We start from the raw sequence: 17,444 nt of genomic DNA, 5'->3' as shown, positions 1-17,444 counted from the left end.
TGGAGAAGTCAGTATTCATGAGATCTACACCACAAAATGTATAAAAGTGATTATGCTTGGTAGTAAGCTGCAGAAATACTCAAAATTCCAGCTGAGGAAGAATGTAATTTCATTACTTCCGTCCTTCCGACAGAAATAGAGTAGAGAGGAACAAGCTCAGGATTGGACGATATGCGAAACAAGTACTAACTGCCCCCAGTTGGCGTTTAGTCAGATGAAGTTGCTACTCGGTAGTTTGTGTTCTGTTTTGGGATTTTTCCCTCAGGTGAAGTGAGTAGCCAGCAGAAATTGTCTTCTGACATATATGTAAAGTTTTCAAACAAGGTAAAGGAATGCCTGAGCTGCAATTCAGTGATAAATACACTATTACCTATATTGCTTGAAAGATCATAACTTGTATTTTTCTTTTCCCTTGCCACCTTGTTTGCTTCTCATCAGCAATGCATATGCCACACGAAATAATTCTGTCTAAATAGCAAAGTTTTGCACTGTAGCTGTAATGAGTGTTGTATTTAATAAAACTGTATCACCATAGAAACAGTAAGGTAGCATTTGTAGTTTTCATATGCGTTAAAGCTTGTGCTATTCTATTCAGTTAAGTGTAAACACTTCTTAATAAGTGCAAGTGAGTATTAGTGAACACCAATGATTTGTTCTGTGACTGCTGGTTTGTCTGTGCTCTTTTCCATTCACTTGTGTGTAAATGTGGTTTTACAAGTATATTAGTTTTAAATGTTTTAAACTAACTGTGCGAAGAACAATGATTTTGTTAACTACATAGATTTCACTATTCCTTATTGAATTGCAGTCTACCGGCAGTCTTTCAACATACATTATCATTTGCCCTAAACTCAACATGTGGTATTTCAGTCAGCACTGGATGGCTTTATAGCCAATTTGATGTCAGCACTTTCAACAAGCTTAAGTTAAACTTAATGTTTGTAGTGAACCCAACAGATGCTGATTCAGTGTACTGTATGTGACTTTGTTGTAAGTTCAGAGTTAGGAGTTTGGTGGAATTTCACTACATTGTGCATATTTTTGTAAATCCAACAGTTCACATTACAAAGGACAGCCCGAGTTTCCCTTCAGTTTTGGACCTTGGTGTATTGGTGTGAGTCTGTGTTGTTGTAGTAGATTGCACTAAATATTGCAAACATTCCAAATAAGTACTTCAAGCCCAAAGTCGTAAGAGTTGGAATTTTTTGGGATTCCATGTATAATGCAAGGCATGACACTGTAGCACCCGAGGCACAGACACCAATCAAAGGTTTAATACAGCCTAATCATCTGTGATGTTGATAGTACTGGTTTAAGTGAATTGATCATAATGTAGGTTATGTGTATGTACTGCAACTTGTCACTGTCTCAGAATTATTATTTATAATTCTTGTATATAATTACTAAGTCATAAACATTGTGGCTGATTTCAGTATAAAACCAGATGTGTCTCCCAACAGCTGTCAGGTGCATTTTGTCAGGAAGTGGAATTTTACATGCCCTTTCAATAGAGTATTCCCATATTAGCCTTGTGCAATGTTCATTTAATTGATATGTATAAGAGGGACAGTGAAACATGAAGAATAACCAGCGCACAGGCAGCAAACTCACATGCTGCCCTGGCTCATGCTGACTGCTAGACCTCTGCTTGAATATTGGTTATTCTTCATGTGTTACTGTCCCTGTTAATATATGTTGATAAAACCAATATTGCATTAGACTATTTTGGGACAACTTTATTGAATGAACATGTAAACTTACACTTTAAAAATAATTTTGTTTGTAACATAAAGCAAAACAAACTGACACTCCCTGTTGACGCTGGGTGTCGCATGAAACGAGTGATAAGCAATATTTGTGGCTGACACTGACACATTGCAAAGACAAAATTGTGAATGTATGCCAAAGCACCAGAGAAAATACTTGTGACGAATTTTAGTATAGAAACCCTGTATAGATAAACTTTCATTAATACAAGCTATGATGTGGATACTTGTGTGCTTGAAGATGTACTGCATCATCCTGCAGACATAGTTTTTTGATGATACTATAGTGGAAACATCACAGTATCTAGGGACGTACATGAATTCAGTTTTTTCTGCCAGCCAATTACAGCATTCTGTCCAAGAATTTATTCGTTGACTCTTCTTTTTAGAGTCATCACTACCTTAAATTGGAGAATTCTAAGGTTTCTGATTTCACCATGTTGACTTTTAGGACTCCTGCAGTACTGGCGCCTTCTGTTGTAGCTAGGCAAATGTTATCCCTGTGTATCCTCAGAAGGTAAATACTATGATACGAAATAGCTTTCCAACAATAAAGGTGTTCTCTATGTTATCCTGATTACTATACATTTCAACTTGGGTCAAAGTTATAATCCTTGGCAGGAGATCTACTAATAAGTATTGTATACCATTGCCATAGACACGAAGCCCACGCCTACTACAGTAATACAAGTTTATATGCCAACTATCTCTGCAGATGATGAAGAAATTGAAGAAATGTATGATCAAATAAAAGAAATTATTCATATAGTGAAGGGAGACGAAAATTTAATAGTCATGAGGGACTGGAATTCAATAGTAGGAAAAGTAGTAGGTGAATGTGAAATGGGGGTAAGGAATGAAAGAGGAAACTGCCTGGTAGAATTTTGCACAGAGTGTAACTTAATCATAGATAACACGTAGTTTAAGAATCATGAGAGAATATTGTATACGTGGAAGAGGCCTGAAGACACTGGAAGGTTTCAGATAGATTGTATTATGGTAAGGCGGAGATTTCAGAACCAGGCTTTATATTGTAAAACGTTTCCAGGTTCAGATGTGGACTGTGACCACAATCTGTTGGTTATAAACTGTAGATTAAAACTGAAGAAACTGTAAAAAGGTGGGAATTTAAGGAGATGGGATCTGGATAAGCTGACTAAACCAGAGGTTGTAGAGAGTTTCAGAGGTAGGATTAGGAAACAATTGACAAGAATGGGGGAAAGAAATACGATATGAGAAGAATGGGTAACTTTGAGAGATGAAATAGTGAAGGCAGCAGAGGATCAAGTAGGTAAGAAGACGAGGGCTAGTAGAAATACTGGGATAACAGAAGAGATACTGAATTTAATTGATGGAAGAAGAAAATATAAAAATGCGGTAAATGGAGCAGGCAAAAAGGAATACTACAGTCTCAAAACTGAGATTGACAGGAAGTGCAAAATGACTAAGCAGGGATGGCTACAGGACAGATGTAAGGATGTAGAGGCTTATCTCACTAGGGGTAAGATACCTTTGCAGAAAAGAGAACCACTTATATGAATATCAAGAGCTCAGATGGAAAACCAGTCCTAAGCAAAGAAGGGAAGGCAGAAAGGTGGAAGGAGTATATAGAGGGTCTGTACAAGGGTGATGTACTTCAGGACAATATTATGGAAATGGAAGAGGACATAGATGAAGATGAAATGGGAGATATGATACTATGTGAAGAGCACTGAAAGACCTAAAGTCGAAACAAGGCCCCTGGAGTAAACAACATTCTATTAGAACCACTGATAGCCTTGGGAGAGCCAGACCTGACAAAACTCTACAATCTGGTGAGCAAGATGTATGAGACAAGTAAAATACCCTCAGAATTCAAGAAGAATATAATAATTCCAATCCCAAAGGAAGCAAGTGTTGACAGGTGTGAAAATTAATGAACTATCAGTGTAATAAGGCACGGCTGCAAAATACTAAGAAAAATTCTTTACAGGCAAATGGAAAAACTGGTAGAAACCAGCCTCTGGGAAGATCAGTTTGGAATCCGTAAAAATGTTGGAACACATGAGGCAATACTGACCCTGCAGCTTATCTTAGAAGATAGAGTAAGGAAAGGCAAACCTACACTTCTAGCATTTGTAGACTTAGAGAAATCTTTTGACAATGTTGACTGGAATTCTCTCTTTTAAATTCTGAAAGTGCCAGGGGTAAAGTACAGGGAGCAAAAGGCTATGTACAATTTGTACAGAAACCAGTCGGCAGTCATAAGATTTGATTGGCATGAAAGGGAAGCAGTTATTGAGAAGGGAGTGAGACAGGGTTGTAGCCTATCTCCAATGTTATTCAATCTGAATATTGAGCAAGCAGTAAAGGAAACAAGAAAAAAATTCGGAGTGGGAATTAAAATCCATGGAGAATAAATAAAAACTTCGAGGTTCGCTGATGACATTGTAATTCTGTCAGCGACAGGAAAGGACCTGGGAGAGCAGTTGAACGGAATGGACAGTGTCTTGAAAGGAGGATATAAGATGAACATCAACAAAAGCAAAATGAGGATAATGGAATGTAGTCGAATTAACATGCTTAGGGACTTAGATTAGGAAATGAGACACTTAAAGTGGCAGATGAGTTTTGCTATTTGGGGAGCAAAATAACTGATGATGGTTGAAGTAGGGAAGATATAAAATGTAGCCTGGCAATGACACAGAAAGTGTTTCTGATGAAGACAAATTTGTTAATATCGAGTATATGTTGAAATGACAGGAAGTCTTTTCTGAAAGTATTTGTATGGAATGTAACCATGTATGGAAGTGATACATGGACGATAAATAGTTTAGACAAGAAAAGAATAGAAACTTTCAAAATGTGGTGCTGCAGAAGAATGCTGAAGATTAGATGAGTAGATCACTTAACTAATGAGGAGTTACTGATTGGAATTGTGGAGAAAAGTAATTTGTGGCACAACTTGACTAGAAGTAGGGATCAGTCGGTTGGACACTTTCTGAGGCATCAAGGGATCATCAATTTAGTATTGGAGGGAAGTGCGGAGGGTAAAAATCATAGAGGAACATCAAGGCATGAATACCCTTAATAGGTTTAGAAGGATGTAGGTTGCAGTAGTTACTCAGAGATGAAGAGTCTTTCACAGGGTAGAGTAGCAGGGAGAACTGCATCAAACCAGTCTCTGTCCTGAATACCACAACAACAACAACAACAACAACAACAACAACCACCTTTGACATGTGTATCAATTAACCCAATGTGCAATTAACCCACTTTTCTGTTCATTAATTAGACTCCAGACAGATCTACCTGGATATTTGCATGCATTAGCAAACCCCTTGTGGGATCCAGGGAAGTATACAGGGCCCAGATTGAAACCACCTGGTGGATTAATGATGAGGGCCATTGTGCCGGTCAACCTGGATATTGGTTTTAGGCAGTTTCCCGTATCGGACTAGGTAAATACTGTGCTGATTCCAGTGTACCACCTTCTCACAAGGTGTGGAAACATTTAGAAAATGTTTGCACACTTTCGCTTGAAATAACACTGGATCCAAAAGATTGGGGTACACAAGTAGCCACTTGGAGGGGGGGGGGGGGGGTTGAGAAGGGCATCTGGCTACTCCCTACTACCAACATTACCAAATTCAGTATTTAACATGGCATCCCCCTAAAAATGTGGGATAATGGCGAGGAAAAAGAACAAGAAGAAGTATTAAACTTCAGATAGTGCATATTTCAGTGGGTCAGTATTTAGGTAATGAACTATGGATCAAAGGTGGAGGCTTCAATCCCCTGTCAGTCCTAGGATTTTTGTCTTTCACTTCTCTCACATCTGGCAATGTTTATTAATGTAAGAAATGCTGAATTGTGTCAAGGTTTGGAGTCCACAATTAACTGTAGGTTCCCTTATAAATGAGTGGGTAAATCAGTTCAAAGATTGAGAGGAAGACAAAGGCTTACCACCTCCAACATTTGCTGAAGCATTATAGTGGTAAAACCAATCTTCAGATTGAGGACAGCTAGGCAAAAGTTATGTTTCTGGTTTCACTTTTGTTTTGTGATAGGAAATCTAGGAGGGTATCTCATTAACTTTTTGATCTTTTCCTTCTTCCTCTCCCTCCCTCCCTCCCTCCCTCCCTCCCTCCCTCCCTCCCTCCCTCCCTCCCCCTCTCTCCCTCTCTCCCTCTCCCTCTCTCTCTCTCTCTCTCTCTCAAAATTTTTTTCCATATCTTTTTCTATCCTTTTAATCCATCTTTACTTCTCATTATCTCTTGCCCAAAGCTGACACAATACTTATCAATGTATGATCTTTGACCTCCTATCGTCTGTGACATCACCCATTTAATATGTTCTCTTCTCGTCCTCACAACAGGGTGGGGCTCCTCTCACAATAGTTTGGAAAGCTAGCATAGTCCCATGTGCCTTTATACATGTATATCAGCAGTATTAAATATTTTGCCTCCTGTAGATAATTACTAGTTAGAAGTCCTGTCTCATAGTTTAATACTATTACATTAGATCAAATTAGGCATCGTGGTCTTAGCACTAAATTATCAGGTTTACAGTTTTGGGAGGGCTATGAAATATTTTTAAAAAAATCTTGAAATTGTGAAACAGGCTTAATATGTGCAATGTTCAAATCTTAACTGGTTTCCTGTTTCTTTATTACGTGCCTCATGTTTTGTGGAATTTCATTTCTTTGAAATGTTTTGAACCTGTATTACTGTTACTCCAGACTGACAAAAAAGTTATATACATGGTAATGTTATTTATGCTTTGAAAAATGTGTAGAGGGACTTCAGTCGTTATCCTTGAAGTAACTTAAGAAAGTATTACATACAGAAACAAGAAACTAACAACAAATGTTACTTTAAGCCACAAAAATATTTATTTCTAGTCAAGCACTATGACATTTCGGATACTGCAGATCTTTCATTTGGATACTGCAAAATCTAGAGGTCAAATTTGTGTCTTTTACACATATTCTTATAACGTTTTTGGATGTTGCTACAAAAGCGATTATTTCCTACTGTTTCAAAATCTCGCAGTGTTTCATATTAACACTGAAAAATTGTGCCCTTTAAATCCTAATGGCAAACATTCCATAATAATTAATTTACATATCTTTCTAGATGAAATCTAAAATAATAATTTTCATAGGCTTACGTTGGATTCTTCAGTCCCGAAATTCCAGAAGATCAGCGTACACCTGTGGCAACAGGAAACTGGGGATGTGGAGTATACCGTGGCAATGCTAAGCTAAAGTCACTGCTGCAGCTCATGGCAGCTACTGAAACTGGTCGTCATCTTGCATACTTCACATTTGGAAATGAAACTTTACGAGACGATGTTTTCCAGATGTACACTTTTTTGATGGAGAATCGTGTTACAGTTGGTAATTACATTTTCCTGTCTTTGTTTTGTATAAACAGAGACAATTTATTTTGTGAAATTAGAATTGCTTTGGAAATGGTATTTTATGATGCTTGCCTTTTATTTATTTTTTAGAATTATGTAGCAGCACATATAGAATAAAAGAACCTCAAAAATTTACTACTTATTAGATTGTACTTATGAAAAGTTCATTACAATCGGTAATTTTAAATGTCTTCTCCCCATAATTATTCACTGTCTGCTGTGAAGATATTTTTATGTGGTTGAATATAACTGATGATCATTTGTCTTTAAACAGTATGGTGAGTCACACTGAAACCAATTAGTGACTGTCTGCTTCTGGTTTTAGAATTCATATTCATCACTGGGAATTTAAGTATACTTTACAGGAAATTTAAAAGTACAGTTGTTATTTTGCTATATCTGTGCCATGCATCAGTGAAGAGCACAAAATCGTAATGAAGGAGTCGTAAACTACTTTTTTACACACCTTTATTTTCCTTGGTGTTAAAAAGTGAGTGGTAGCTTTTTGTTTTGGACTTGACTTTCATCAAGAGTGAAAAAATAGGAAAAACATAGGGAAGATCAAGGCGTAAAAGATGTAACAGATAAGGAGCACTCTCTACCAAATGTGGGTTAATGTAGTTGTTGCTGATGGATGGAAAGGAAAATTGAAGATTGTGCAGCAGCATATGAGGTTTGAGAGTCTGAAGAAGCCAATGTAGCAGTGCCAAAAGAAAGCTGTTTACATATTGGTTAGCCATTGAGATGACAAAGATAGTCAAGGAAAAGAAAACTGTGTTTTTAGTAATTTTATTTTGGAGATTTTTGGTTCCCAGTAATTTGGGTGAGTGGTTGGGTGGGGGTTGCAAAACAAAAGGAAGGGGAAAACAAAAGAAAAGTTTTTCCTCCCTTATGCACTTATGAAACATTCGAATGATGTGCAGTTGGCAGAACTGTAGCAATGTGTCCATCACAGTGTTCCATTGATTTTATGTTTAGCTTCCAAGCTACTATTATTGAAGTAGATTGTGTTACATTGATTGTGACAATTTTTGCTGGGCCTCTGATTTATCTGAGCAACTGTGCAATGAGAAATTTAGGAAAAAAGATACAGAAACATGAAAAGGTTAGAAGGAAGCTTACAAATTATTTCCCAATCCCAAATCCCAATTGATCACTTGAAGATGATCCTCAATCAGAAAAATCTTCAACCTCCACTGCTTGCACTCACATTCATAAAATCAGGTATCTTGTACTTGTCGCCCGTCATCTAAATATTCAATATTCAAGAACTTGCCATTTTACTGCAAACTTTTTTTTAATTTTGCCAAGACTGAGAAGCAGCTGGAACACTGAGTGTATGTTTTACAAGACACTCCTTGAGATAACTAACAGTGACGAAACATTGGCAAAGTCCTTTAGACGAAGTCCGATCATCCCAATGGGTTGCTGAAGGTTCTCTCCTCCCACTAATCTCCTCATCCATCCCACTTCCAAAAAAAAAATATTGCTTTCCAGTCTTAATCCAATGTCAAAGTACTGATCACAGTCAGTGGATTTTTACAGCTTAAATTTTTGCCTAAAAGCCAAACACTGAATGGTCAGTGCTTTGAGGGGTTCTGAAATGGTTGCATAAGAAAGTCTGCAACCCAATGAATCTGATCACTCAGGTATGACAAAGCATTAGTGTTGCACCAAACATTGTATGGCTGCCCTAACCCAGCCACCCTACTCTTCAGATTGCTCACCATGTGAATTTTGTTTTCGAAATTAAAGTCATTGCTTTGTGACACACTTAAAACATTATGGAAAATCTGTATGGGCCTATTCCTAAAGAAGCCTTTCAGGGCTGCATAGAGGATGAGAAACACAGTTGAGATAAGTGATTGATTATAGGAGTTTAATAATTTTGAAAAAAAAAAGGATTTAACATCTGTAAATCGATTAAAACTTTAATTCTTTGGTTTACATTTTGAACAGGCATCTTAGCTTGTGCAGGGTAGCAGTCAGTTGGGTTTCTGCTGCAGGGCTTATTCTGGAATGGCTGTCACTGCATAATCAGTCTATACTCTGTGCCTCTGCCTATCCACTCTCTTGCAGGTAATTTTGTGGTTGTCTCATTAAAGCAGGAAGATGAAAATTATCTTGTAAGTGAACTGTTTAAGGCAATTTTGGATGTCATGTGCTGGCATTATTTGCTAAAGTGATGGTGCATGGACAAATTTCACAAGTACCTATCATCAGGGAACAGACCAACATTAAAAATGGGAACACTTAAAAATTCAACTTTAGGTAGTATTATTACATTATTTGGATGTATATTTTCTGTTTACACAAAATACCAAAAATTGTAATTCTGATGGTAGTGTCTTCTGAACACTTCTTGAGTCAATCAAATCAAGGATTTTTATTGTATATCCAGAGCAGAAGGGAAACACTCTTATTTCCATCACTGTAATGAGAATATGTAATATTCTGGTCTGATGATTATTTTCTCATTTAGTTTGGTGTGATTTTAACTTCTCTGTCATCTTGTAATTAATATTTATAAATTTAATACAAACTAAATATTTCTATTGTTTTTTAAATTTGAAAAAAAAAAACAATGTCTACCAAGAAAGGAATGAAAAAAGAAAGCAAAAATAGACAGAAAAACACTCTGTATGAAGTTCGATTATTGATCTTTCAATCGGGTGTAACTTTGTGTGATTTTCCATAACTACATTTCTCAAAAGTGAAGATGTCTCTTCATTCATCTTCTGTTTTTCCCCCTTTGATAAAGTGTAGCAGATTGTATATGATTGGATTTGAAAGAAAGAAAGAGAGGGGGAAAAAAAACACCAGAGTACTACCTATTGAAAAAATGTAAACTCGCTGACTAGCATTAAAAAAAAAATCAACAAAGACAGCAAAGCCTAATTTTGAATCTTTTTGTGTTATTTAAAATATTACTATGTATTATTACAGATGCATATGTCGAACTATACTGGCTACATTTTTGTATTTTGGCTGGAAAACCAGTGTGTAATTGCACTGCTTATTAAGTCTTTTGCATTTTTATGCTTTAAGTTTAGTGAGAAGTGTTTTTATTTTAGTTCATTTTACATGATTGTGTTCTTCATTCAGGGAAACTCTGGCAGTATCTGCAGCAGTATTATGACTATTGTGTGAGAGATGGAAAGGTAACTCTGGACTTGTATGCATACCTATACAAACGAATTTCTGATTCAGAGACATCTGTACACCCAGCAGGTAAGTTGTTTACTGTAATCTTAATGTAAGATGATGAAGACATTTTGAATTTTTTGGTTTATTAAAAATCATTGATTGCCACAATTGAGTGTTATAGGTCCATTACTGTCCACAATATACAGGGTCAATCACCTAAAACTTGCATCGCAGATATTGCAGAAATGTAAAGTGCTATTGGTGTGCAGTTCTCACGGAATGGATTGGTAGTCAGGGGCTCTTTTGTTTGTTAACCAATAAACAGATTGTAGTAACACGTTGAAAGTGTGTTTTTTGTGGAGACATACACTTATTTAAATTAAAACAATTCTTATTTGACATTAACAAACTAAAAGAAGGACAAGCTAGAATGTCAGTGGTGTTTGCTGTACCTTTCTAATGTGAATCATTTACATGATATTGTATTTTGAAAAGTTTTCACACTGACAATTGTTCGTGCCAATCAACCTTTGTAGTTGCTGGATATGGTGATGTTATGTTTGCTTACAGTGTGCCTTTGTGTTTCTTGAGTGCACTGCAACTTGCTAGCAAGTTAAAGGTATGCCAGTCCAAGCAGTAGGCTGTGAAAGGATGATGGGATTTAAACAATAAAAACTAAACTCTGCCCAAACAGGTCTTGAAGGCCCAAAAGTACTGACTGACTGCCATGTCATTCTCAGCCCACATTTATCACTGGATGCAGATATGGAAGGGCATGTGGTCAGCACACCACTCTCCTGGCCGAATGTCAGTTTACAAGATCTCCATGCTTATGTTGTATGGAGAGTGTAAGAAAATGCAGTTTGTTTTTTTGCTATTTGTGTATGCCGTAATATATCCCAACAGACATCAAGCATCTCAGCAATTATTTGTCAACCTCTTCAAACAGTTATTTAAAAGTGATAGCATAACACCTAGACAACATAACTGGAAGAAACACATGACAACAGAAGAGAGAGAGAGGGGGGGGGGGGGGGGGGAATTAAGAGAATTAAAAATCATGCTTGTTCTGCATTTGATCTGCACATTAGCTCCTGCGCAATCACCCAAAGAAGTGACATGAGTCAGGAAAGTGTCATATGCATTCTCCATAGACATATGTTCAATCTCTCAAACATCTCTGTCTGTCAAGAGCTGCATGGAAATGATTATGAGAATTGTGTTAACTTCTGTACATGGACATAAAGACAGGATACTCCATATGTTTCGTGTATCTTCTTTAGTGATGAAGCAACATTTACCAATCATGGCCAGGTAAACCACCATGTCAGCATCCATGGAGTGTAAATGTATGCTATGGGATAGTGAACTTTCAGCTCATAAGCCTGTGTTTCATAGACAGAACACTGAACATGCAGAAGTATCACAGCCTCCTAACAGACCATCTTCCACAGATGTCAGAAAACATTCCTCCACAGACTAGGAGGAACCTGTGGCACCATCATGATGGTTGTCCCATCCATAGTGCATGATATACTACAGCATGTCTTCATGAATTCTTTCCAAATCATTGGATGGATGCAGAGGCCCTGTACCTTGGCTAACCTGTTCCCCAGCTTTGATGCTTAAAGACTTTTTTCTGTGGGAAAAGCTAACTGACAATTTCTACATGGACATACCAACTACACCCAATGATATACAATGATGTATTACTGCAGCCTGCTCAGACATCCCCATTGAAATGCTAGGACATTTGCAGCAGTTGTTCCATATCAGACTGGAAGTGTATTTTGCCACTGTCGGTGGTCATTTTGTACACAGTCTGTGATGGTCAGTTGTCAGAATCCGCATAACTAATAATTGCAGTAGTGTTGTTCTTTAGTGTGTGCTACCACAGCTACTGTACAATATTTGGGAGGGGAGGGGGGTACTTTTCAAAATATGATATCCCATAAACAACTCATACTAGAGTCCTGCAACAAACACCACTGACATTGTAATTTACCCTACTTTTAGTTTATTAGTGTCAATGTACAAGTTTACTTTCCAACTGCCTCCACAGATGTATGATCATATAAAAGAAATTATTTAGGTAGTTAAGGGAGACGAAAGTTTAATAGCGACGGGTGACTGGAATTCGATAGTAGGAAAAGGAAGAGAAGGAAAAATTGTTGGTGAATATGGACTGGGCAAAAGGAATGAAAGAGGAAGCTGCCTGGTAGAATTTTGTGCAGGGTACAATTTACTTTTCACTAACATCCGGTTTAAGAATCATGAAAGAAGGTTGTGTACATGGAAGAGACTTGGAGACACTGGAAGGTTTCAGATTGATTATACGGTGGTAAGACATATTTAGGAGCCAGGTTTTAAATTGCAAGACTTTTCCAGGGGTAGATGTGGACTCTAACCACAATTTATTGACTGTGAACTGTAGATTAAAACTGAAGACATTGGAAAAATATAGGAAATTAAGGAGATGAGACCTAGGTAAGTTGAAAGAACCAGAGGTTATTGAGAGTTGCAGAGAGAGGAATGGGCAACAGTTGACAAGAATAGGGGAAATTTCTTTTTTATTTTTTTTTGTTTTATTTTTATTTTTTTTTTATTTTATTTATTATTTATTTATTTATTGGGTGCACAACTACAGTGGTCATAAGTGCCCAAGGAACAGGGGAAAAGAATACAGTAGAAGACAAATGGGTAGCTTTGAGAGTGGAAATAGCGAAGGTAGCAGGGTCAAATAATTAAAAAGACAAGGCCAAATAGAAATCCTTGCATAACACAGGAGACACTGAATTTCATTTGTGAAAAGAAAAAATATATAAATGCAGTAATCAAAGATGGCAAAAAGGAGTACAATTGTCTAAAAAATGACATTGACAGAAAGGGCAAGTTCCCAAGATTTTTAATTATTTTGAGTGCAAATGTGGCTTAACCGAGATATTTTAGGAGTTCCAAAATGCGTTTTTTTCCAGTTTAAATTCTTGTAATTATGGACACCTGAAAGTTTTTAAGTTTACATTCTGTTAATTATGTCAACACCACATGTTACACTTCTAGATGTGCGGAACTGAATATTTATGTTTTGTTTAAATTGAGAGTGAGACTGAGACTATTTGCATAAAATCTATCAATGATACTTTTAAGAACATTGTGTACCATTTCTTCTGTTGCTGTATGCTTGGACTGATTACAATACTAGTGTCATTCATAAAAAGAACTAACTCTGCTTGTTGTATATTAGACAGAAGATTGTTTACAAATATGAGGAACAATAGTGGACCTAAGATTGAGTCTGCAGGAACCTCATAGATAACTTCTCACCGGTCAGAAGAATCTTCCGATTACATTGGTTGAATTACTAAGTACAGCTTTCTGCATTCTTTTGGTTAGATGTGATATCCGCTGATTGGCTATATCATCAGTTCTGTAAAAGCTAAGTTTATGTCGGAGAATATTGTAATTCACACGGTCATATGCCTTATTTAGGTTGCAGGAAATACTAGACAGTGCTGTTTTGTTATTTAATGCTTGTAAAATTTGGTGAGAGATCATGTAAATAGCATCCTCAGTTGTACAGCTCTTCTGAAATCCAAACTTTGATTTCATTTTAGAGGCTTTACCAGTGGCATATTTCAGTGTCTCTGGAAAAGTACCTTGAGTTAATGATGCATTACATATTTCAGATAAGGAAGGGCTTATTTACATGGGAACAAATCTTTATTACTCAGTTGGAAACACCATCAAATCCAGATGAGTCTGTACTTTTGAGAGAAAATATAATTTCCTTAATTTCAGAAGAAGAAGAAGAAGAAGTTGGTGGTACATTCATATGATAGAATTTTATGAGAATTATTTTTGTTTTCTCAGCATACTGCTGTGATTTTTCTCTTGAATTGTTTGTCCCTATATTTACTACTACATTTAAGAAATGACTATTAAACATATCGGCCAAATGTGACTGACCATTTATAGACCTTCCATTTTTCAGTAGTGATATTTTCTGTGGCATCTTTCCCATCCCACGACATTCCGTGTAGACGTAAGTCTGTTGTCAGAATCACCGTGTGTGACATAATTCGCGTGCTCCTTGATTTTTTTAGTTACTTTTCTTAGTAATTTCTAGTAGCTTTTGTCATGTTCAACTACTGCAGGATCTTCACTGGTTCTTGCAAACAGGTATCTCTCCATTTCGCTTTCATATGGTACTTTAATCCCTTTACATGGCTATTTAATGTCTCTAATGATTAGCTTATACTGTCGTATACCTGTAAACCATAACCCTTATGTAGCTGCACACTGTTGCTGGATCACCACCTGAAAATGCTGATTTAAGATATGTCCTTAAAATGAACAGCCAGCTCTTTTTAAGTTTAAAATTTGGAAGTTCACCAATCTTTAATCACATCCTTAAGATCTACTGGTGCCGACCAGGTCTCGACAGTCTCTAATAATGTTGACACTCAAGTAGTTAGTATGGACTGTTGTTCTTCTTTCTTCAAAATGTGAAATTGCACCCAATACAGAATAAGTGATCATATGTTGCCTCACATGTAATCAAGTAGAAAAAGTCACAAAACTGTCACTATAGGCATACAGATTATTCAAGTTACCCAAAACATATGTTTTAATACGAGAGAAGGAAAGTTGCTACTCACCGTATAGCGGAGATGCTGAGCCGCGATTGGCACAATAAAAAGATTCACACAATCATAGCTTTTGGCCATTAGTCCTTTGTCAGCAGTAGACACACATGCACACACTTACTCACTCAAGCGCAACTTGCACACACATCTGTTGTCTAAGAGAGCTGGAACTACACTGCGAACAGCAGTACCAGTGCATGATGGGAGTGGCGACTGGGTGGGGATAAGGAGTAGGTGGGGAGGGGGGAGGGGAAGGGATAGTATGGTGGGAGTGGTGGACAGTGAAGTGTTGCAGTTTAGACAGAGGGCAGGAGAGAAGGTGCAGAGGGGTGATGAGGTAAGTAGCGGAAAGGAGAGAAATAAAAATAAAAATAAAAGAAATCAAAAGACTGGGTGTGGCGGTGAAATGACGGCTGTGTAGTGCTGGAATGGGAACAGGGAGGGGGCTGTATGGGTGAGGACAGAGACTAACAAAGGTTGAGGCCAGGAGTGTTACGAGATCGTAGGATGTATTGGAAGGAAAGTTCCCACCTGTGCAATTCAGAAAAGTTGGTGTTGGTGGAAGGATCCATATGGCACAGGCTGTGAAGCAGTCATTGAGATGAGGGGTATCATGTTTGGCAGTGTGTTCAACTACAGGGTGGTCAACTTGGTTTTTGGCCACAGTTTGTCGGTGGCCGTACATGCGGACCAACAGCTTGTTTGTTGCCATGCCTGCATAGAATGCAGCACAGTGGTTGCAGCTTAGCCTGTAGATCACATGACTGGTTTCACAGGTAGCCCTGCCTTTGATGTGATAGGTAATGTTAGTGACCGGACTGGAGTAGGTGGTGGTAGAAGGATGTATGGGACAGGTCTTGCATCTAGTTCTATTACAGGGGTATATGAGCCATGAGGTAAGGGATTGGGAGCAGGGATTGTGTAAGGATGGACGAGTATGTTGTGTAGGTTTGGTGGACGGCAGAATGCCACACTAGGAGGGGTGGGGAGGATAGTGGGTAGGACATTTCTTATTTCAGGGCACGACAAGAGGTAATTGAAACAAAATAAAACAGAATGAAAATACGCTTCCACATAAATACATCAAAGTAACAGTCAGGCTTTTAGAGCTAATAACAGAACAGAACTATTTTCAGTTCAACAATGAATTCTATTTACAAAGTGAAGGATTACCAATGGGATCCTCAGTGTATGGAACTGTAGCAAACATATTTGTGAACCATGTTGAATAGATAATATTTAACAAAATAGTGCCACATAGGTACAACATCCTATACTGAATTAGATACACGAATGACATCTTATACCTGATAGATGAACCAAACAATAAAATAGACTAGTTACACACAGACACAAATTCTGTTCATGATAAGATACATTTTACAATAGAGGAAGAGCAAAATGCACAGTAAAATTTATTGGACATCACCATAAACTTTCAAAACAACCAAAACACATTTTACATATACCAAAAACCAACAACAACAGACACAGTTGTACATGAAGCATAACAACAACCCTGTTGTCAAAAGCAGGCAGCACTTAGATAAATGCTCCACAGTCTAAACACGGTACCGCTGGATACAGACAGTTACAAAAAAGAAGTGGATACTATAATACAAATAGCCACGAACAAGAACTTAGTAACAAAGCTGAACAAGAAAATCAAGAAACAGAAAAGGACAAACACCCAGCTGTCGCCCACACAAGGACAAAATCACACACAAAAAAATACACAAAATACAAGAATAGAAACACCACAAAGTGCGAAAGAAACAAAAAGTAAAAGATTGTACACAATGACATACAACCAAAAATACACACACAGAATATCCAATATTTTCAAAAAACAAGACATGTAAATAGCACACCAAACCAACAACTCAGTTCAGAAATACAGGGTGATTATAATTAAAGTTAAACTTTCAAAACACTGTAGAAATAACACCACTGCTCAGAGTGATGGGATATTATAGGAGAAGGGGGAAAACTATGACAGATGAAATAAATAGTGTGAAAATTGATCAATATGATGCTGTATGTATCAGAATATGTAAATGAAAACACCTGTCATGTGCACAACCCATTGAAGCTGGTATAAACATAATGGGTGCAAGGGTTTTCCTCCTTTCACTTAAGCAATATTACAAGAATGATGACAGTGCAAACGTCGCTCTGCAGAAGTTCTGGACACTGAAGGATTTGAAAAAAAGGCATTAGTCCAATCACTGCTGTGGATCTGGAGAAAATGATTCAGAAATTCGAAAAAATGGGTTCTTTTGGTGTGCAAACTGCTAGAGGGAGGAAACGAATTGATTCGATGTCAGTGGAAGCAGTGGCCACAGCATTGCAGGAGGAGATGAAGCAGTGGCCACAGCATTGCAGGAAGAAATGAGTGGTGGTGTGCAAGTGTGTTGTGCACAGAGAATTGCCCAAACATTGGACATACCTGTGAGCATGGTGCGTAAAATCCTACGAAACA

At 37.4% G+C, this 17,444-nt stretch overlaps 1 protein-coding gene across 2 annotated transcripts in view; it reads left to right on the top strand.

Annotated features, from left to right (window-relative positions):
• The window catches only part of LOC126354536 (poly(ADP-ribose) glycohydrolase-like), a 147,653-nt gene that overhangs the window by 108,509 nt on the left and 21,700 nt on the right, over positions 1-17,444 (top strand). For both annotated transcript variants that reach the window (XM_050004278.1, XM_050004270.1), the window contains 2 exons: positions 6,912-7,146; positions 10,275-10,400. In XM_050004278.1, the coding sequence (XP_049860235.1) occupies positions 6,912-7,146; positions 10,275-10,400 (361 nt within the window). The remainder of the gene's footprint in view (positions 1-6,911; positions 7,147-10,274; positions 10,401-17,444) is intronic.

This window comes from Schistocerca gregaria, chromosome 1 (genome assembly GCF_023897955.1).
Source record: "Schistocerca gregaria isolate iqSchGreg1 chromosome 1, iqSchGreg1.2, whole genome shotgun sequence".
In the NCBI taxonomy this organism is placed as follows: Eukaryota; Metazoa; Arthropoda; class Insecta; order Orthoptera; family Acrididae; genus Schistocerca; species Schistocerca gregaria.
This window is presented reverse-complemented; position numbering and strand designations above follow the sequence as displayed.